This window comes from Mobula hypostoma, chromosome 6 (assembly GCF_963921235.1).
Source record: "Mobula hypostoma chromosome 6, sMobHyp1.1, whole genome shotgun sequence".
Lineage (NCBI taxonomy): Eukaryota > Metazoa > Chordata > Chondrichthyes > Myliobatiformes > Myliobatidae > Mobula > Mobula hypostoma.
Window position 1 is genome coordinate 115382248 of NC_086102.1, and position 23160 is coordinate 115405407.

The following is a 23160-nucleotide window of genomic DNA, read 5'->3' on the forward strand; positions in this document are numbered from 1 at the left end:
GAATGCCGGCAAACAATCGCACACTCCAGCTTACAAGATGCTTGCAAATGAGCAGCAGAGTCCCTGTGTTCATTGAAGTTGAAGGAATATTTCTCTTCCATAATAAACATAGCTTTACTTGCCACATGTGCAGTGAAATGCATCCTTTGTGTCATATCAAGTCAGCAAGGATTGTAACACATACTAAATGTGGCGGGAGGAGAAGATGGCGGCGCGATGCAGCGCGCACAGCTCTCCGGTGAGATGATATCGTATTTGTAAGTAGGATGCTGTGCACAATTCTGATTTGATGGAGACAGACATGAGAAGCAGAGGAACATCTGGAGAAATTTCTGAAACGCCGGTTCGCTGCCACTGCTACTGTGTGATCGAGAACCTCCGGAGGGAAGGCCCCAAAATCCCCGGCTTTGCCTGCTGCTGGCGACCAGGGCTGGGGTCAAAGCATTCGGCAGAGATGGTGCTCAGTACTCGGTGTCGGAGGGCTAATCGGAGGTCGAAGTTTTCGGACGACTCAGAGTCGGACTGTGGTCGGGCATGGCAGGGAGAGTTTTCTTCCTTCTCCCGTCTGCGTGAGATGTGGGACATTCGAGAGACTTTGAACTTTTTTACTGTGCTCATGGCCTGTTCTTCATCAAGTTATGGAACTTTTGCACTGTTGTAACTATATGTCATAATTATGTGGTTTTTGTTAGTTTTTTCAGACTTGATCTGTCCTGTGTTTCTGTGATATCAGACCGGAGGAATATTGCATCATTTCTTAACGCATGCATTACTAAATAACAATAAAAGAGGACTGCGTGTCCTCATAATCTAATAATCTAATCTAAATACTGGAGGAACTCAGTACATCAGGTAGTGAATAAACAGTTGATATTTTGGTCCAAAACCTTTCATCAGTACATTCCTCAGGCGAGGATAACACTTGGGGAAACATAGCATGCTCACAACTCACTAACCCTAACTATACGTCCTTGGACTGTGGGAGGAAACTGGAGCACCCGGAAGAAATCCATGTGGTCACGCGGAGAATGTGCAAACTCCTGACAGACAATGGCGGGAATCGAACCCCAATCAGTGAACATTGGCCCTGTAATAGTGCCACACTAACTACTACGCTACAATGCCTCCCCATCAACTTAGTGAAAAGATTTCCCCAATTTCATTCAAATATATCAAGTTTCAGTATTTAGCTGAAGTAACTTATTCACATTATTTAGTAACACGGCCACACAGATTGTTAAATTTAAGAAGTAAATATGCTGTAAATATGTTCTGAGCAGACTGATAAAATTAGGTTGCCATCCAAGATTACAACCACCTGTTACAAATTACAAACTTATATTAAAAATTACAGAGCTAATGATTTCAAGAGCAACTAAACACATTTTGTTAAACATTGCCGTACCTTAGTGAATAGGTAACTAAAGATTTTCAATATATTGTGAACATTAATTCTTAGTGTTTACCACTTAGTATAATTCCTTTACTCCTAAAGTCTGTTATTTCTAACGCCATGGATCCTACATACCATCAAACAGCTTTAAATACTAACGAGAGGCACAAACTGGGGGACAGCAACAAGCTAAGAGGCTGACCAGTCAAAGCTGAGGTATGCAGAAATTTCATCTCTCGGGGTAATTAATCGCTCAGTGGTGTTAGAGGGCAGATTGCTGCAGATATTTAAGACGGAGACAGATAAACATTTGAATGATTGAGGGATTAAGGGTTATGGGGAACTGGCTCAAGAGAGGCAGAGGCCCTCGTGGATCAGAAGTGATCCTATTGAATAGTGGGGAAGGCTTGCAGGGCCTGGTAGCCTGCTCCTGCTTGTGTCCGTTACTTGCAATTTGCACATTCTCCCACAGTCCTTTTAGCTTGCTTACACAGAAAACAAACATTGCAAAACTGTATCTACAAAATGTCTACTTAGCACTGACAGGGTCCAAAGGTGCATACAGTCACCGATACACTAGATAGAGGTATACACGATGACAAGAGGCATTGTTTAAGAGTGGACAGCCAAAGACATTTACCCAGGGCAGAAGTGGCTAATACGAGGGGGCACAATTTTAAGGTGATTGGAGGAAAGTATGGGGGGTGGGGGGGCGGTTGTCAGCAGTAGGTTCTTCACAAAGAGCGTGGTGGGTGGGTGGGTGCCTGGAACATCCTGCCAGGGGTTGTGGTAAAAGCAGATATATTAGTGCATTTAAAAAACTTAGATAGGCACATAGACAAAGGAAGAATGGAGGACTATGTGGGAAGGAAAGGTAGATTGATCTTACAGCAGGTTAAAGGGTCAGCACAACATTGTGGGCCGAAGGGCCTGTACTGTGATGTAATATTCCATGTTCTATGATAATAGAGCACTTGTCTGTGCGAGGAGTGGCGCCCCGCGCAGCCTTTCAAACTGCGCCTTGTAAGGCAAGAAAATGCCCGACGCAGGCCTCTTCGGTCTGAGTCGACGTCATCATCATTATGATAATATGTGCGCCAAACAAGTATTTTGAGTTGACACATACCGGCCCAATGCTAATGCACTTTGTGAACCTGTCGTCAGCCATGATGTGGTCGTAGAGCTCTGACACTGCCCGTTTCCTCAGGCTTGCGCTGTGGTATTCCTCGTACACATTGAGCAAAACTGCAAAAAAAAAAGAGCCCGAATTTAGCAGCACGTCACACACTAAATGACTGGATGGAGGATTATCTTCACCTGTCACATGTACAGTATCTCGAAACGAACACTCAACTGCGCCATTTGCATCTTTGCTTGCGATGGACTGGAGGGGGGGGCAGGTCACAACTGCCGCTGCGTTTCCGGCGCCCGCGCAGCGTGCCCACACCATAACCGGATGTCTTGGATGGCCTACTCCTGTCTTATGATCTCAGGGTCTTTGGAATGTGGGAGGAAACTGGAGCACCCAGAGGAAACCCACGCGGTGACGGCGAGAATGTACAAATCCCCTGCCGTCAGCAGCGGAATCAGAGATCGCCGGCGGAATCAAAGCGCTACGCAAACACTGCTGCGATGAACTCATGTCCGTGTTTATCCATGGTAGAATACGCTGTATGGTGGAGGAGGAAGTGAGAAGGAACCGAGGAACATCAGCCTACTGCCTGTTTTTAGCAGAGCTTCGACATTGACTTTTCAATTACAGGTAACACTCTCCCCACCATGGAGCGCTTCTACAAGGGATTCAGTCTCAAGCATCCATCACCATCCAGTGGCTGCTGCCACTGGGGAGGAGGTACAGGAGCCTTCGGTTCCACACCAGGAACCGTTATTACCCCTCAACCATCCGGCTCCTGATCCAGTGTGGATAACCTCACTCACCTCAACTCCGAGCTGACTGCACAGCCTGTGAACTCACTCTCAGGGACTCTACAACTCAAGTTCTCACTGTTTATTTACTATTTGTGTTTGTATTTGCACAGGGTGGTCTTTGTTTACACGTTGATTGTTGGTCAGTCTTTGTGTGGAAGGAATTTGCACGTTCTCCACATAACCATGTGGGATTTCTCTGGGTGCTCCAGTTTCCTCCCACATTCCAAAGACCCTGAGATCATAAGACAGGAGTAGGCCATTCAGCCCATCCAGTCTTCTCCACTCCCCTCACCTCTGTACTAAAGGATTATCCTTGTATCCTGAGGCTGTTCCTGCGGTTCTAAATTCCCCCACTATAGGAAACATCTTCTCCACAACCACTCTATCTAGGACTTTCAATATTCCATAGGTTTCAATGAGATCCTTCTAAACTCCAGCGAGTAAAGGCCCACATGCACGGGTTAGTAGGTTAATTGGTTACATGGGTGTAATTGGGCAACGCAGGCTCATTGAGCCAGAAGGGCCTGTTACCGTGCTGTGTCTCATAGGTAAAAACAATAAAATAAAGTGAAAGCCAGTATTCAGTTAGCTCTTTAGATAACTCAGCCCCTGGGTGTTGTTAAACAGCCTCGAGTCATAACGACTGGGTTCTGTTTCTGATCAATAATCATCAGAGGCCAAGCTCCTGAAACACGTCTCCAGGACATTACCTCACCTTAGAAGGAAAAGAGAGATCAGAACAGAGTACCTTTTCATAGAGAATGTTAAAAACAAAAATTGAACATTGACCGTGTTACCTAAAAACAAAGGTATGTTCAAACACATCCACACTGGAAAACTGAAGGAATTCTCCATACCGTATGCCGCAGTGAGGAGCTTGCTGTGAGGTGTGTAAAGGTCACAGGCCGCCACGTTGTTTCGCTGGCCAGGCCAGTCAATGGTCTCATAATCCTCAATGTAGAGCTCCTGCAGTAACACAAGATCGAATTTTTCAGTGGTTTGATGTCCTCCTCAGGGTCAATAGAGTCATAGCACACTTCAGCGCAGTAAACAGGCCCTTTGGCCCACTTAGACCGTGCCAAACTTTTATTCTGCCTCTTACCCTGAAATAGCCCCACCGTCCATGTACTTCTCTTAAATGCAAAAATCAAACCTGTATCCACCACTTCCACTGGCAGCTCGTTCCATACTCTCACTACCTCCGAGTGAAGAAGTTCCCCCTCAGGTTCCCTTTAAATATTTCACCTTTTACCCTTAACCCATGACCTCTAGTGTTGATCAACCTCAGTGGTAAAAGTCTGCTTGCATTTGCCCTATCTATACACCTCATAATTTTGTAAACCTCTGTCAAATCTCCCTTCATTCTCCCTTGCACCAGGGGATAAAGCCTTGACCTGTCCCTGTAACTCAAGTCCCAGTGTAAAAGTTTCTGTGAATTAGAGTCAGCAATGAAACAACAATCCGCAATGACAAAGACGACACGTCAGTGGTTCTACTGCATTAGGAGCTTGAGGACATTCTGTATGTCACAAAAGACACTTGCAAATTTCTACAGTTGTACGGAAGAGAGCATTGTGACTCTGCATCACAGCTTAGTATGGAGCTTCCAATGTGCAGGACTGCAAGAGGTCACAAAGCGTCGCAGACTCAGCACGTTCCGTCATGGGCATAAGCCCACCGTCCAGGCCACACTCCCTTCTCACTGCTGCCATCGGGAAGGAGGTACAGGAGCCTTAGGTCCCACTCCACCAGGTTCAGGAACAGTTATTACTCCTCAACCATCAGGCTCCTGAACCAGTGTGGATAACTTCACTCACCTCAACACTGAACTGATTCCACAACCTACAGACTCACTTTCAACAACTCATGCTCTCAGTAATATTTAATTTCCTATGTATTAATTTTTTTTGCATTTGCATAGTTGGTCTCCGTCCGCACATTGGTTATTTGTCAGTCTTAGTTTGTGTGTCGTTTTTTATTGATTCTATTGTATTTCTTTACACTACTATGAATGCCCACAATAAAATGAATCCCAGTGACATGGTGACGTATAAATACTCTGATAACAAATTGACTTTGAACTTTGAACCCTGCCCGCCATCGAGGCCACTTTCAAGAGGCAGATCCATCACTCAGAACCCTCAGCATCCTGGACTTGCCCTCTTCCCGTTACTACCATCGGGGAGGAGGTAAAGGAGCTTGAAGACCCAAACTCAGTGATTCAGGAACAACTTCTTCCCCTCCGCTGTTAGACTGCTGAATGGTGGCTGTTCCTTGCTTTTTTGCACAATTCATTTATCTTTGCGATTTACAGTAATTTTATGTTTTCACACTGTAGACAAGTCACCTAACTTCACGTCACCTATGTCAGGGATAATAAATCTGATTCTGATGACTGTCATTGCGAAAAACAACAAGAGATCAGAGGGATCTTGGGGTCAGAGTCCATAGGATGCTCAAAGCAACTGCGCAGGTTGACTCTGTGGTTAAGAAAGCATACGGTGTATTGGCCTTCATCAATCGTGGACTTGAATTTAGGAGCCGAGAGATAATGTTACAGTTATATAGGACCCTGGTCAGACTACACTTGGAGTACTGTGCTCAGTTCTAGTCGCCTCACTACAGGAAGGATGTGGAAACCATAGAGAGGGTACAGAGGAGATTTACCAGGGTGTTGTCTGGATTGGGGAGCATGCCTTATGAAAACAGGTTGAGTGAACTCGGCCTTTTCTCCTTGGAGCGATGGAGGATGAGAGGTGACCTGATAGAGGTGTATAAGATGATGAGAGGCATTGATCGTGTGGATAGTCAGAGGCTTTTTCCCAGGGCTGAAATGGTTGCTACAAGAGGACACAGGTTTAAGGTGCTGGGGAGTAGATACAGAGATGTCAGGGGTAAGTTTTTTACTCCAGAGAATGGTGAGTGTGTGGAATGGGCTGCCGGCAATGGTGGTGGAGGCGGATACGGATACCATAGGGTCTTTTAAGAGACTTTTGGATAAGTACATGGAGCTTAGAAAAATAGAGGGCTATGGGTAAGCCTAGTAATTTCTAAGGTAAGGACACATTTGACACTGCTCTGTGGGCCGAAGGGCCTGTATCGTGCTGTAGGTTTTCTATGTTTCTAGATAAAGTATAAAGTATGTGTCTAGATAAAGTATAAAGTATGTTTCTAGATAACTTAGCCAGAAGCACTCTCAAGAATGGAACTAAACTCCATCTACTGTAGGGCTCGACTTTTCACAAGTTCCCATGCGTAGATGCCAGAAGCACTCAGAAGGCTGGACAGCATTGGCACAAAAAGACAGAATTGTCAGTTCTGAACTGGGTGTTTGGGGTATATTGCATGCATCTCACTGAGAGAGCGAACTCGAACACGGAACTGTCAAAAGGAAAGCTTGTGCCTGGTACAATATTCAACTCAATACATTCCGCAAATACACTACCTTCAGAAGTTAATGTTTAGGTTGGCATCGCTGCTTTTGACACTGAGCTTCCAGCCGAACCTTCACAACTCCTGACACTTTAGTGAGTTACTCCTGTCCAGTTTAACCAGAGTTGCTCCAGTTTAAATGTTAAACTCAAGATGCGGAACTCGTTCAATAAAAAACACAAATATTAACCCTCCGCACTTGGGGGGGAGGGGCGCTGTAGGCATCTGACAGTACCTGGCGCAGGCTGAGGATCAGCTCGTCCTCCTGTGCTGTGAGACGCTTGGCATAGCAGTAGCTCATGGGGAGGTAGACTTGTCGACAGTGACACCACAAGGTGGAGGGGTGAGCCGGCACCCATCGAGGGAAAAGCCTAAAACACACACAGGCAGGTAGAAGTAAAGCATTTTAAACACCTGTGTAAAACACAAGGCCTTAATACACTGGAGCAGAATTAAGCCATTCAGCCCATTGAGTCTGCTCCATCATGGCTGATTTATTATCCCTCTCTCCTGCTTTCTCCCTAGGTGCCTTTACGAATCAAGACCCTATCAACCTCTGCTTTAAATATATGCAATGTCTTGGCCTCCACAGCCCTCTGTGGCAAAGAATTCCACACATTCACCCCCATTAATAGGTGACCCTTCAAGAATCACTTGACTCAGGAATGATTCCGGAGGAACGGAAGATTGAAAACATCACTCCACTCTTTCAGGGAAGAATGAAAATTACAGGCCAGTTAGGCTGACCTCGTAAGTCCAATATTAAAGATGAGGTTTCAGAGAACATGGAGGCACATGTTAAAATGGGCCAAAGTCAGCATAGAAACCCTGCTTGATAAATCTGTTGGAATTTCTTGAAGAAATAACAAGCAGGATAGATAAAGGAGAGTCAGTAGGTGTTGCTTATTTGGATGATCAGAAGGCCGTTGACAAGGTGCTGCACATGAGGCTACTAAACAAGATAACAGCTCATGGTATTACTGGAAAGGTACCAGCATGGATAGAAGATTGGCTGACTGGCAGAAGGGAAAGAGTGGGAACCTTTTCTGGTTGGCTGCAGGAGGCTAGTTGTGTTCCACAGGGTTCAAGTTGGGGCCACTTCTCTACACGTTTTATATCAATGATTTGGATGATGGAATTGATAGCTTTGGGCCAAGTTTGCAGATGCTGAACGATAGGTGAACGTTGAACGATAGGAGAAGGGCAGGTAGTGTTGAGGAAGCAGGGGGTTTGCAAAAGGACTCAGACAGATTGGGAGAATGGGCAAAGGAGTGGGAGGGGGGATTGTTGCTCGCTGCTTACACGCGGGAGGGGGGAGCGGGGGGGTACTTTGGGGTCCTCACGTTTAACTGTCGTTCGTTCTTGGGGCACTTCTCTGTTTTCGTGAGTGTTTTACAAAGAAAAAGCATTTCAGGATGTATATTGTATACAGTTCTGACATTAAATTGAAGCTTTGAACCTTTGAGATGGAATACAGTGTAGGGAAGTGTATGGTCGTGCACTTTGGCAAAAGGAATAATGGCATGGACTATTTTCTAAACGGGGAAAAAAATTCAGAAATCATCAGTGCAATGAGACTTGAGAGTCCTTGTGCAGTATTCCGTAAAGATCGCTCACAACACGCTGGAGGAACTCAGCAGGTCGGGCAGCATCCGTGGAAACGATCAGTCAACACCCTCCAGCGTGTTGTGAGTGTTGCTTTGAACCCAGCGTCAGCAGAGTATTTTGTGTTTCCGTAAAGATCATCTTGCAGGTTGACTCAGTGGAGAGGAAGGCAAATGCAATGTTAGCATTCATTTCAAAAGGATTAGTATATTAAAAGCTGGGATGTAATTCTGGGGTTTTATAAGGTATCTGTCAGACCGCCCTTGGAGTATTGTGAGCAGTTTTATGCCCCTTATCCAAGAAAGGATGTGCTGGCATTGGAGAGAGTTAGAACTGTTCTGGGAATGAAAGGGTTAACGTGCGAGGAGCACTTAATGGCTCTGGGCCTGTACTCACTGGAGTTAAGGAGGATAAAGGGGTACCTCATTGAAACCCATTGAATACTGAAAGGCCTGATAGAGTGGACATGAAGATATTTCCTGTAGTGGGTGAGTCTAGGACCCGAGGGCAGAGGCTCAGACTAGGAAGGCAGGCATGAGGAGGAATTACTAGAGACAAACAATGGTGAATCTGTGGAATTCATTGTCACAGATGTCTGTCGAGTCCAAGTCATGGGATATACTTAAAGCAGATGTTGATAGGTACAACGCACACAATGCTGGAGGAACTCAGCAGGCCAGGCAGCATCTATGAAAAAAAAGCAGAGTCGATGTCTTGAGCCAAAACCCTTCAGCAGGTCCTGCCCTGCTGAGCTGTCCCAGCATTTTGTGTAGGCTGCTTGGCTTTCCGGCATCTACAGATTTTCCCTTCTTTGTGATTGGAGGTTGATAGGTTTTTCGATTAGTAAGGATGAGAAGGCAGGGGGAATGGGGTTGAGAGGGTTAACAAATGGCAGAATGGCCTAATTCTGCTCTCCTGTCTTATGGTCTTGTAGCTCACTAAAATAACCAACTGGTGATTGAATCTGATGAATGTATCCATTTGAATTTTTTGTATCTTCCTAACTTCAGATTGCCTCCTCTGCTTTATCAATACAGGTTTCAGCATGCACTCAGTAGCAACAATTTGTATCTGCACATCCTCCTTAACGCAGCAAGATTTCCCAGGATCATTCAGAGGAACATCAGAACTTAAGGAAGTGTCAGGGAGGGCCACAAAAGCTTGGTCTACGAGGCACACAAACAAAATCAAGAGAAGCCGAGGTTTATGGAGAGGGAACCCTCAAGCTCTTAGGGAGCTGAAGACCGGTGGTGGAATGATCAAGTCAGGCTAAAACAAAGAGCTAGGTAAGTGTGGGTATCAGATGGCTGCATCAGATTGCAGAGTGGAGGTACCAGGGAGGGGATTTGAAAATGTGATGAATTTTAAAATAATGGACATTTCTGAAACAAATGCAAAACTGTGTGAGTTAGTATGTGGACAGAGCTTTAAAAGACTTTAATTGAAATATAATCGGTGTGCAAGGGAGGGATTAAAGAAATAGCCTCGATAGACTTCTTGTTTTGACCAAGTTTGTTATATAATAAAAATGACAAAAGGCACTCCTTTTTCATTTTACACTAACTATGCTTCCTGAGCCCACAAACTTGAAGCATTCAGTGTCTGTTACAGGACTCACCACATCTCTGGAAACAGTGTGTTCATCCCCTCCCAGCTGTAGACATTAAGGATAGCTAACCAGAATTTGCCCCAAGATGGAATTCCAACTGCACCACCTGAAACCAGAGGAAGATGATTCGAGAATGAGTTTCACACTGTCCACAAAAATTCCCAATGACAGACAATAACTTAAAAATACTCCTGACAGGAACGAGCAGTGCACTGCATTCTTAAAAAGTGAATGCACTGGAACGTCAGAAATGGAGTCTGAGGGAATTAAGAATACCCAACTCTGAAGTAATAAGTTTGAAGTTTATAACAAAGTGAATTTTATAAAATGTTTAACCACCGCGACAAAGGCAGCAGTGATGACACACAGCATTTCACAATACACCACAGAATAGGCCCTTCATCCACATTCATCAGGAGTTTGGCCAGCTGCCTACCATTTGATTTCATTTGGGCAATCTCCCTCCAAACCAGGGGTTCCCAACCTGGGTCCATGGACGTCCCGGTTAATGGTAAGGCTCCATGGCATAAAAAAATTGGGTATCTCTGCTCTACATCTTTCCTGTCACAAGCCTGCCTAAGTGCCCGTTATAAACACTGTAATTATACCTGCCTCTAGCACTTCCTCTGGCAGCTCATTCAGTGTACCCATACCATCCGTGTGGAAAACGTTGCCTCTCAAAGTAAGTTTATTATCAAGGTACATCTATGTCACCATATACAACCCTGAGATTCATTTTGTTGCAGGCATACTAGTAAACCAAGATACATAATAGCACAGTGGTGTTAAGAAAACAACCTCTCCCTCAATGTCGCAACAACCGAGGAGCTGGTTGTGGACTACAGGAGGAATGGAGACAGGCTAGCCCCTATTGACATCAGTGGATCTGGGGTTGAGAGGGTGAACAACTTTAAGTTCCTCGGCATAAACATCACTGAAAACCTCGTGTGGTCTGTACATACTGGCTGTGTGGTGAAAAAGGCATAACAGCACCTCTTTCACCTCAGATGGTTGAAGAAGTTTGGTATGGGCCCCCAATTCCTAAGGACTTTCTACAGGGCACAATTGAGAGCATCCTGACTGGTTGCATCACTGTCTGGTATGGGAACTGTACTTCCCTCAATCGCAGGACTCTGCAGAGAGTGGTGCGGACAGCCCAGCGCATCTGTAGATGTTAGCTTCCCACTATTCAGGACATTTACAAAGACAGGTGTGTAAAAAAGGCCCTGAAGGATCATTAAGGACCCGAGTCACCCCAACCGCAAACTGTTCCAGCTGCTACCATCCAGGAAATGGTACCACAGCATAAAAACCGATACCAACAGGCTCCGGGACAGCTTCTTCCACCAGGATATCAATTGTATTTCTATGCTATATTGACTGTCCTGTTGTACATACTATTTATTACAAATTAATATAAATTGCACGTTGCATGTTTAGACAGAGACGTAACGTAAAGATTTTTACTCCTCATGTCCAGGGTGTAAGAAATAAAGTCAATTTAATTCACTGAAAGTCGGCACCAAACATGATGGCCATCCAATGTGAAAAAGATAACAAGCTATACTAATAAAACATTTAAAAACATAAATATCGAGAACACAAGATAGGAGTCCTTGAAAGTGAGTCCATGGGTTGTGGGAACAGTTCAGTGATGGGGTGAGTGAAGTTATCCCCAATGGTTCAAGAGCCTGATGGTTGAGGGGTAATAACTGTTCCTGAACCTGGAAGTATGTGTCCTGAGGCTCCTGTACCTTTTTCCTGATGACAGCAGAGAGAAGAGAACATGGCCTGAATGGTGGATGTCCTTGACTGCTTTACTGTGACAGCTCTCCACATAGATGAGCCCAGTGGTGCGGAGGGCTTCACCTGTGATGGACTGGGCCACATCCACTACTTTTCGTAGGCTTCGCCATTCAAGGGCATTGGTGTACCATACCAAGTTGTGATGCAACCGGTCAGTATACTCTCCACCACACATCTACACAAGCTTGTCAAAGTTTGAGATGTCATGCTGAAACTTTGCAGAATTCTGAGGAAGTAGAGGTGTTGCCCAGCTTTCATTGTAATTGAATTTACTGTCTCTGCCCAGGACAAATGCTCTGAGTTGATAACACCGAGGAATTTAAAGTTTCTGACTCTCTCCGCCTCTGATCCCCTGATGAGGACTGGCTCATGGGCCTCCGGCTTCCTGCTCCTGAAGTCAGTACTCAGCTCCTTGGTCGGTCTTGCTGACAATGAGTGAGAGGTCATCGTTATGGCACCACTCAGCCAGTTTTCAATCTCCCTCCTACACACCGACTCATCACCTCCTTTGATTCGGCTAACGACAGTGGTGTCATCAACGAACTTAAACACGGCACTGGAGCTGGGCTTAGCCTCACAGTCATAAGTACAAGGTGAGTGGAACAGGGGACTATCTGCCTTGTGGTGACGGAGAATCCCCTCTCACCTAAAGTTCAATGCCATCTAGTTTCATGGATTCCCCTATCCTGGGAATAAGACTGACCATTCACCCTACCTATGTCCCTCATGGCGAAGGTCATGATTTTATACAACACTATAAAGTCACTGCTCGGCCTCCTTTGCTCCAGGAAGTATGTCCACTACCCTGGCCTCATTGAACCTCTTCGAAAAGCTCAACCAGATCCCCGAGACAAGTGCAACCAGAGGGGAAAGAACTGATTAGATGCCCAGATCCAACAGCAAAGCAGCTGAGAGTGCCATGTTCATACCATCGAGCAGGATCACCTTCCAGGAGTAATTAGGAGCACCAGAACATATTGATGCAGTTCTACACTGTTGCTGTAGGGAGCTCCCTCACATCAGTCATTACAGTCTGGCTTGGTGCAACATCTCACAATATACGCAAACCACAGTGAACTGTCAGAACTGTAGAGAAAGCCATTGGCTGCAGTTTACCGTCATCGCAGGACCTGTACGTGTCCAGGACTAGGAAGCAAGCAGGAAAAAAGACTACCTACCTTGCCAGCTGCCTTTTCCAAGAACTCCTTTCTGGAGTGCTATAGGGCTATTGAAACAAAACTTTACCACACCTTTAAAGTTTCTTCCTCCTGTCAGTTAATCTGATCAACCATTTTAGTTAGCCACCCCACCCCCTCTATATTACTTCAGTCACTGCACTGTACTGGAAACACTTTAACCCACTCTATAGAATGCTGTTTAATTGTAAATATGAGATGGCATTTACATGTTTATGCAGATTTTATACCATATCTGTGCTTTAACCTTTAACTTTATTTTTATATAATTTTCTATGCTTATAATCTGTCGAATGTCATTTTTTGCAGTATGTCACTCTAACTTGAGCCCAACACATACACACACACAGATGCAATCACGAAGAAGCCACGTCAGAGGCTCGATTCCGTGAGGAGCTTGAGGAGATCTGGTACGTCAGCAAATTTCTGTAATTGCAGAGAGTATTATTACAGGTTACATCCCAGCCGGGCACGGAGGCTCCAATGCACGGGATTGCAAAGGGGCTGCTTAGGGTTGTAGACTCAACAGATCCATCACAGCTACAACCCTCCCCACCACTGAGGACACCTTCAAGACGCAATGGCTCTAGACAGCTGCAGACATGACATGTCCTTTTCTCGCCCCTCACTCACTATATGTGGAGGGGGCACAGGAGTCTAAAGGCCCACAACAGCTTCTTCCCCTCTGCCAGCAGATTACTGAGTAGCTCATGAGCCCATGACTCATTATTCTACTCTTTACTTATTTTGGAGTTTGTAGTAGTTTTATGTCTTTGCAATGTATTGCGGCCACAAAATCTCAAATTTCACATCTTTTAACTCTGTGATAATAAACTTAATTCTGAGGCAGCTGCATGTCCCCCCCACCCCACCCAAAAAAAAAGTTCCTTGCAAGCTGCTCTTCATCATTTAGAACCCAACCTTTAGTATGAAGGTTATTTCTCGCTCGGACCAGATCAGCGTCGTCTGGATCAACGCCCAGGATTCGCAGGGCTGTGTAATTCAAAGCTGTTCCAAATACTGTCGACTTGTCTTCCACGTGTCTGAGGTACAAATCAGAACACAACTCATATTTGTAACTGGATTCAGCTGCACTAGCCAAGAGCATCAGAACTTTCTTTTTAAATCTTTTTATTAAATAAGTATACAAAAAGGTAAGCCATATAGACATTAATACATTGTTAGAATATAATAAAATTACAGAAGATATTAATACAAAAAAAAACTACAAACAATGTAATTTAAACATAACATACCAAGGTAACATAATAGTATACTAATTTTATATATATATATATATCAATGGAGAAAAAGAAACCCCCCCCCCCAAAAAAACCCACCGTGCAACTAACTAAAAGCAACGCAAAGCAATGGGCTAACTTGAAACCAAACAGAGTTAAACTTAAAATCACGTCCTCAATCCCGACCTCCATTAAAAACAGTGAAAAAAACAAGAAGGGTATATATTACATTAAATGAAAATATTGAATAAAAGATCTCCAAGTCTGTTCAAATTTAAATGAGGAGTCATAAAGATTGCTTCTAATTTTCTCCAAATTCAAGCATAATATCGTCTGAGAAAACCAAAAAAAGGTAGTTGGAGCATTAAGCTCTTTCCAATGTTGTAAGATACATCTTTTCGCCATTAAAGTAAGAAATGCAATCATTCTACGGGCTGAAGGGGAGAGATTACTGGAAATTTTAGGTAGTCCAAAGATAGCAGTAATAGGGTGAGGAGAGATATCTATATTCAATACCTTGGAGATAATATTAAAAATGTCTCTCCAAAAAGTTTCCAAAGTAGGGCAAGACCAAAACATATGAGTTAAAGAGGCTATCTGCCCCGGACATCTATCACAAAAAGGATTAATATGAGAATAAAAGCGCGCTAACTTATCTTTGGACATATGTGCTCTATGAACAACTTTAAATTGAATTAGGGAATGTTTAGCACAGATAGAGGAAGTATTGACTAATTGTAAAATCTGCCCCCAGTCATCCACAGAAATGGTAAACCCCAATTCCTGTTCCCAATCTACGAGCATCAGAACTATGGACCAATGAGACTAACGTCAGAGACGGGAAAGTTGATGGAGAGACTGGATATATTTGTACCTTGAAAAGCAGGGACAGATTAGTGATAATTAGCACGACTTTGTGTGTGGTAGATTATGTCACACAAATTTAATTGAGCCCACTGAACTAGTGTGATATTGATGTTAAGGATACTATCAGAACGAGCTATTCAAGTGCAAAAAGATTTGGTTGTTTGTTTTATTGACTACACAAAAGCATTTGATAAAGTGAAGCGCAATAAGTTATTTGAAATATTACAGAAAACTCTAGACCTATATTCAAAAGACCTCCACCCAATCAGAAATCTGTACTGGAAACAAACTGCTGCTGTAAGAATAGATGGAGAAGTGAGTCAGTTTACAAAAGTCAAGAGAGGCGTTAGACAAGGTTGTGTTTTCTCCCTGATTTGTTTAATGTGTACGGTGAAACAGTATTACAAAAAATAAGAGACACCTTGGGAATCAAAGTTGGCGGTGAAAACATCAATAATTTCAGATATGCAGATGACACTGTGTTAATTGCAAGAACGGAGGAAGAACTACAAAACTTAATTGATATAATTGTTGAAGGAAGTGCAAAAATGAGTCTACCTATCAATTGCAAAGAGACAATGTATGGTGATATCCAAAAAGAAGGAGAATCCTATCTACAGGCTGAGAATAAACGGGGAAGACATAAAACAATTACAGAACTTTTGCTACTTAGGAAGCTGGGTGACATCAGATGGCAGGTGTGACATGGACATCAAAAGAAGAATAGGGATGGCAAAAGACACCTTTACGAGAATGAAGAGTATACTGACCAACACTAAACTAGGCATGACAACCCGCCTCAGAGTACTGAAATATTACGTTTATCCAGTTACGTTATATGGCTCAGAATGTTGGACAATATCTAGTAACATGAGGGAGTGAATTGAAGCAACAGAGATGTGGTTTTTGAGGAGGATGCAAAGAATGTCATGGACGAAACGAATATCTAACGAGGATGCCATGAACAGAGCAAGCACAAAAAGAGAAATAATGTATGAGATCATGAAAAGGCAACCTAACTTCATTGGACATGTGATTAGGAAAGAGGAGTTAGAATGCACGGTAATTATGGGAAAGATTGAAGGGAAGAAAGCAAGAGGAAGGCAAAGACAAATGATGGAGACAGCAGCCAGAGAACTGGAAACGAATACCAATGAATTGATCCACTTGACCCGAAACAGGAGCGTGTGGGCCATGGCAGTCAAAGCTCAAACTGGGCATGGCAGCTGAAGATGATGTTGATTGAGCTAGTGACCAAAAGGATCAATGAGGGTAGGTTAGTAGATGTTATCTATGTGGATAGGTCAGTCCAGAAGTTTAGAACACATGGGATCCAGAGTGAGCTAGCCATCTAAATTCAAAATTGGCTTGCTAGTGAGACTCAGAGGGTGGTAGTGGTGGGTTGTGGTTCAGATCGGAGGCCTGTAACCTGCGGCGTGCTACAGGGATCAGTGCTGGGTCCTTTATTGTTTGTCATATATACTGATGATTTGAACAAGAATGTAGGTGACATGATAAGTAAGTTTGCATATTACACTAATATTTGGTGGAACAGTGGACAGTGAGGTGGTTTGTCTAAGGTTACAAGAGGATCCAGATCAACTGGAAAAGTGGACAGGGGAATGGCTGATGGAATTTAACTCAGGCGCATGTGAAGTGATGAATTTTGGGAACTTCAACTAGGGAAGGACGGGGAGTGTTGCTGAACTGACAGGCCTAGGGATACAAGTACATAGCTCCCTGCAGTGGTGAGACAAGTAGACAGAGTGGTGAAGGTATGTGCCATGCTTGCCTTTGTTGGCTAAGGCACTGAGTACATCATGTTGGTGAGAGTGCACTTGGAATATCGTGTTCATCTCCGGTCACAATGCTTCAGGAAAGATGCGATAAAGCTGGAGGACACACTAAAGCTTCAAAGGAGCTTTGCCTGGACTGGAAGGCTGGAGTTTATAGGAGTCTGGGGCTGCTTTCCTCACTAGAGTGAGAAGTATATAATATTACAGTTCTGTTCCCCAGAGTAGGGAAGTCAAAGGATTCAAGATTGTTTGCTGTCATTCTTCAGTACACAGGAATAAAAGAAAACAAAATGATTGTTACTTCAGATCTTCTTCAGCACAAAAAACACAATAGGTTTAAAGATTAGTTTATATACAATGGCTTAAAACTAGAGGGATTAAGCTTAAAGTGAGAGGAGAAAGATTTAAGGAGATCTGGGGGACAACCTTCTCCCACACAGTGAGTGCATGGTGGGTATGTAGAACAATCTGCCAGAGGAGGTGGTGGATGAGGGTATAATTACAACTTTGATATAACATTTGGACAGGTTTACAGATACAGGCCGAAATCGGGTGAATGGGATTAGCTACAATGGGCACCTTGGCCAGCATGGATGAGATGGGCCAAAAGGCCTGTGCCATATAACTTCATGGAACTATAGAGGTGCTGGCCTGTTGCCATAAATCTTTTTGGATGAAACCAGCACCCTGCATTTAAAACAAAGGTAAGATAGACACAATTTTTTTAATTCTGTTTTGGGAAAGCAGGTATTGCTAGACATTCTAGTATTTCTCAGTTGGAATTGCCCCCCTGAACAGAGCCTGCCTACTTCTAAGTCACATCAGGCAAATCGCTTTCCCTGCAGTGAGCTAGAAGGCCAGAGGGATTTTTAACTGCAATCTAGTCGTTTTTCTCAATCACCATCAAAGTTAATTGCCTCATTATAGAAAAGGCATGGAAGTTTTAGAGAGGGTGCAGGGGAGATCGACCAGGATGCTGCCTGGACTACAGGGCATGTCTTTTGAAGATAGGTTGAGCGAGCCAGGGCTTTTCTCTTTGGGGTAGAGTAGGATGAGAGGTGACTTGGTAGAGGTGTACAAGGTGGTAACAGGCATAGATTGAGTTGGTAGCCAGAGTTTTTCCAGGATGGAAGGGAGCATTGTTTTAAGATGATTGGAGGGAAGTACAGGGAGGATTTCAGAGGCAAGTTCTTTACAAAGAGAGTGGTGGGTTCATGGAATGCCTGCTAGGGGTGTTGGTAGAGGCAGATACATTTGGGGCATTTAAAAAACTCTTAGGTAGGAACATGGATGATAGAAAAATAGAGGGTTATGTGGGAGGAAAGGGTTAGACTGATCTTAGAGTAGGTTAAAAATGTTCAAAGTTCGAAGTAAATATATTATCAAAGTATATCATTGTCAACATGTACTATCCTCAGATTCAATTTCCTTGCAGGCATTCACAGGAGAACAAAGAAATACAAAAGAATCAATGAAAAACTGTACACAAAGACTGACAACTAATGTGCAGAAGAAGACAAACAGTGCAAATAAAAAAAATAAATAAGTAAAGATATATTAGGGAGATTTAAAAAAGCCTTAGTTAAGAACGTGGATGATAGAAAAATGAAGGATTACATAAGAGGGAAGGGTTAAATTGAAATAGGGTAGGTTGAAAGGTCATCACAACATTGTGGGCTGAAGGGCCTGTGCTCAGAGCCTCTTTAATTGAAAAGTGAGAGACTATTAACTGCCGCAATGGGATCAGAACCAAAGACAGAACTGCTGGAAATGCTCAGTAGATCAGGCAGCATGTGTTGAAAGAGAACTTTAGAAAAGCAGAGGTTTTGGCCCTCTTGAAGTTTCAAGTTTCAAAGTGCATTTATTATCAAAAAATGTATAAATGCTACAACTTTGAGGTTTTTTTGCTTACAGGCAGTCTTAAATCAAGGAACCCAAAAGAACCCAATTTAAATAAACAAAACCAACCCCCAGTGCCCACAGAGAAAGAGAAAAAACACAAAATAAATCATATGAACAACAGAAGCAGGCAACAGCAACAGCATTGAGCCAAATTGAGTCCTTCGATCCAAATCCCTGGAGCGGCCTGGAGTAGGCCCAAAGCCTCGGTATCAGTTCATCATATTAGTGGGACACGTCGCTGCAAAGTTCACAGACACAGACATCCCACCTCTCCCGGAAGTTCCGGGAGTTTCCCGCATATTAATACTGGCTCCCTGATGCCCGCAAATTATATATAATGTCCCAGAAATTGATTTTTTTTGAGAGTGCGCGAGAGAGAGCGAGAGCAAGAAAGCAAGTGCAAGAGAGCGAGTGCGAGTGACCGCGAGAGAGAGAGAGAGAGAGAGAGAGAGAGAGAGCAAGAGCGAGAGTGAGAGTGTTCCAGAAAAAGAAAATATAAAACATACGTCACCCCAGACTACACTAAAGTGTACCCCTGCCTAATAGGGGTCAAAATAATGATAGTGTTGCTCGTTGCACTGTTTGCAACAGTGACTTTTCTATTGCCCATGGTGGGTTAAGACTGTAAAAGACGTGTTGAGGTGAGTTTAACAGGTGTCATTCGTTCATTAGCATAGCTAACGTTATTTATACTAGCTGGTTGGCTGCTAAGGAGCTACTCTATTGCAGACATCTCACCTCTCCCGGAAGTTCTGGGAGTCTCCCACAAATTGATGGTGCTACCTCCCTGAAATGAGTTTTTGCAGGTTGGGATGTCTGACAGACACGAAGCACAGCAGCCAGGGGCAGTCTCACAGCCTTAGTGTCGTGGAGAGAGGAGCCCCCAGACCATCTGGGCCAGTGTCAACCTCGCTCTAGGACCCAGACCCCGACACCGCTGAATCGCCCCGGGCCTAGATTTCACTGCCGAAGGAGCCATTCTCAATCTCCGCAAATCGACTCAGCAATTTTAAGTGTGAAAGCATATTTACGTAGACAAATCCTGGGGACCTGACACTCCTGCGCACGTAACCTTTGTTGCTGCATAGCTGGAATTTTCTTTTATATAATGTTATTATAAAGAGCCACACAGTTTTCAGGCCGTGTAAAAATTTCCTGCTCAGAGAAAAGGTTGGTCCGGACAGTTGTTAAAAAAAATTTAGAGGGAAAGGTGGCCATTGTCATGCTTTGGTGGTGAATTCATATTGATGCAATTACAACAAAGGCATACCAGGAGCTACTGTATATTTCATTAATTTAACTCACACTGAACTGCTGCCGCAAAACAATAAATTTCATGATATGTGTCACTGATATTAAACCCGATTCTGATTATTCAAGCGAGACTGCTGTGACTTGTCAGGGGACGCAGGCAGGTGAGCCTAACATCAATGCTGGGAAAATTAGCAGTGGGGACTGTGAAAGAGAGGATTTACCTGAACCTGGAAACGACTGATTGGTACTTACAGTCCCCAGCCTCCATCCGGGAGCTGTACCGAGCGTAGGTACCGGACCATCTCCTTCCTCTGGAAGTCTGAGAGAGGGATCTTTGCCACATGGCATGTAATTAGGAGACCTAAAAGATCAATGGAAACCTCAAGTGTCTTGAAATCATTTCCCAACATGACACTTCGCTGTCTTTGGCCCTAAAATTAAAGGTGCCTGCCCACTATTATCATGAGCTGCTCCCGAGCCTTCTGAAATTCCTGACTCAGCACCTACAAGTCACTGGCATTGAAATATCTGACTCAGAAGTTAAAGTCACAAGTCATTGGCACCCCCTGATTTTCCCCAGAGGAAATGGCTACATTTTTTATTGTATGTTATTGAGAGATACGCACAGTAACAGGCCCAATGAGCCAATGCCACCCAGTGGTGGGGGTTGCACCATAAGACAAAGGAGTAGAATTAGGTCATTTGCCCCATTTTATCTGCTCTGCCATTCCATCAAACTCAACTTGGAAAGGTATGACAGCTCTCTCAGCCTTCGTTCTTCGCACAGGACATTTAAAAAAAAAACACAAAGGTATGAAACCCAAGCCTGAACATTTATGCAACACACACAAAATGCTGGTGAACGCAGCAGGCCAAGCAGCATCTATAGGAAGAAGCACAGTCGACATTTCGGGTCGAGACCCTTCGTCAGGACTAACTGAAGGAAGAGTTGGTAAGAGATTTGAAAGTGGGAGAGGGAGGGGGAGATCCAAAATGATAGGAGAAGACAGAGGGGGAGGGATGGAGCCAAGAGCTGGAAAGTTGATTGGCAAAAGGGATGTGAGAGGATCATGGGACAGGAGGTCCGGGGAGAAAGGGGGAGAGGAGCACCAGAGGAAGATATAGTGAGAGGGACAGAGGGAGAAAAAAAGAGAAAGAAAGGGGAAAAAATAAAAAAATAAAAATAAATAGATAAGAGATGGGGTAAGAAGGGGAGGACAGGCATTAGCGGAAGTTAGAGAAGTCAATGTTCATGCCATCAGGTTGGAGGCTACCCAAACGGAATATAATGTGTTGTTCCTCCAACCTGAACATTTACTTTCCTCTACTCTTACAAAGAAGGACATCAAAGGATATAGGGGGAAGACAGGAGATTGGGGTTGAAAGGGAAAATAAACCAGCCATGATCAAATGCTGGAGCAGACTCGAAGGGCCAAATGCTTTAATTCTGCTCCTGGGCCTTCTGGTCTTAACCAGCCTTGGAGTTCCTGTGCTGAAGGAAACACTGCATCTAGTGAAGCTCCCTCCTCAGATCGCCTGGGAAGCCGCACTAGCGCAGACTGCCTGAACGTGGTTTCAGTCAGACTGAGAGCACAGGCTCTCGGATCAAGGGTTACAGAGGGGCCAGCCCAACATGACAACCGAAGTGTTGTGTGGGTCTGAGCTTCAGCCTACAGCTAGAATGCTCACCCCTGGACTAAGCAAATGGTGTCTGCCCACCGCAGGAGACAGCAAGCAGCCGATGGCAAGAGAAGGGTTCTGGGTGGGGGTTGGAGTAGGGAATCCGAAAGGGAACAGCTGCGGAGCTGGGACGGAGCGAGGGACAGAAGGCCCAAGTCTGCCTGCTCATGGATGGGCACCACGGTTAGCGTGACGCTATTGCAGCTCGGCGCGTTCCCGAGTTTGGGGTTCAATTCCGGTGCCGTTCCGTAAGGAGTCACTGTACGTCCTCCCTGTGGAATGCGTGGGTTTCCCCCGGGTCCTCCGGTTTTCCTCTCACAGTCCAAAGACGCACTGGGCAGGTTAATTGGTCATTGTAAATTGTCCCGTGATTAGGTTAGGGCCTGCTCCACGCTGTATTGCTAAATAAAAATAAATAAATAAATCCCCGCAACATAGCCTGGTCCAATAGGTACATTTGATGTCAGAGAAATGTATACAATATACATCCTGAAATTCTTTTTCTTCACAAACATTCACGAAAACAGAGGAGTGCCCCTGTTTGGGATTGCTGCTGTGGAAAGCTGCAGCAAGCTAAGGGTTAATGAAATGTCCAGGCGAGAATAGTTTACACATAGTGTACAGGCAACCCAGGCAAGAGAGGCCTTTGAAGTGAGACGAACGATGGACCCAGCTGCCCTTCTCACAGCAGGGAACCAGAGCCATTCGACTTGCTGAGGAAAGGTAAGGATGTAACGGAAGGATTGAAGGAACACACCAATTAGGAACAATTACTCTACCAATGTCAAGGTCTCATTGGTTATCAGCTTGTCATTTCAGCTCATTTCCTGTATCGTGAATGGCAACTGATCTTGCCAGTAAGGAATTCAAACATACACAGTTTGCCAAGTGGTCAAACAGCATTTCTCTGTTCAGATTTCAGAACAGTGGGGTGACGGGGGCCGTGCTGTTCTCCTAGAGCACAAGAAAATAAAGTGTGATTGAGGAACGAGGGCGAGTTTTCAGAGTCCAGTTGATCAGCGATGATACCGCCACTGAGCACGGAACCGAGACCTCACTCATTCTGTGGTAAGTGGTACGTAATGGACACCCTGTGTCAGATGAAACTTCAGACTGGAGAAATAAGTCAGCTGACACTAAACCCTGCACTCAATCTGTCCATTCTCCAGTTTGTTGTTAGATCTCTTCATAACAGGACATAGAACATTATACTACAGCCCATGATGTCGTGCTGACATTTTAACCTACTCTAAAATCAACCTCACCCTTCCCTCCTGCATAGCCCTCCAGCTTTCTATCACCCTTGTGTCTATCTATGAGTTTCTTAAATGCCCCTAATGTATCTACCTCTACCACTACCACTGACCCACCACTTTCTGTGTAAAAAACACTTACCTCTGACATTCTCCCCACTCACAGTACCTTCCTCCAATCACTTTAAAATCACGCC

General features: G+C 44.3%; 1 protein-coding gene and 1 long non-coding RNA gene across 4 annotated transcripts in view; one reads left to right on the forward strand and one right to left on the reverse strand.

The window, feature by feature from the left end:
* Positions 1 to 23160, reverse strand: part of lss (lanosterol synthase (2,3-oxidosqualene-lanosterol cyclase)) — a 113219-nt gene that overhangs the window by 72234 nt on the left and 17825 nt on the right. For both annotated transcript variants that reach the window (XM_063051516.1, XM_063051517.1), the window contains exons 4-9: positions 20283 to 20391; positions 13892 to 14013; positions 9978 to 10074; positions 6990 to 7125; positions 4180 to 4288; positions 2520 to 2638 (exon numbers count right to left, since the gene is read on the reverse strand). In XM_063051516.1, the coding sequence (XP_062907586.1) occupies positions 2520 to 2638; positions 4180 to 4288; positions 6990 to 7125; positions 9978 to 10074; positions 13892 to 14013; positions 20283 to 20391 (692 nt within the window). The remainder of the gene's footprint in view (positions 1 to 2519; positions 2639 to 4179; positions 4289 to 6989; positions 7126 to 9977; positions 10075 to 13891; positions 14014 to 20282; positions 20392 to 23160) is intronic.
* On the forward strand, positions 1482 to 22650 carry LOC134348328 (uncharacterized). Of its 2 annotated transcripts, none has more exons than XR_010018393.1 (4): positions 1482 to 1609; positions 9397 to 9645; positions 13280 to 13380; positions 22626 to 22650. It is a non-coding gene; the product is annotated as an uncharacterized LOC134348328 (long non-coding RNA). The 2 variants fall into 2 exon arrangements; XR_010018394.1 differs by lacking the exon at positions 22626 to 22650 and adding an exon at positions 17402 to 18192.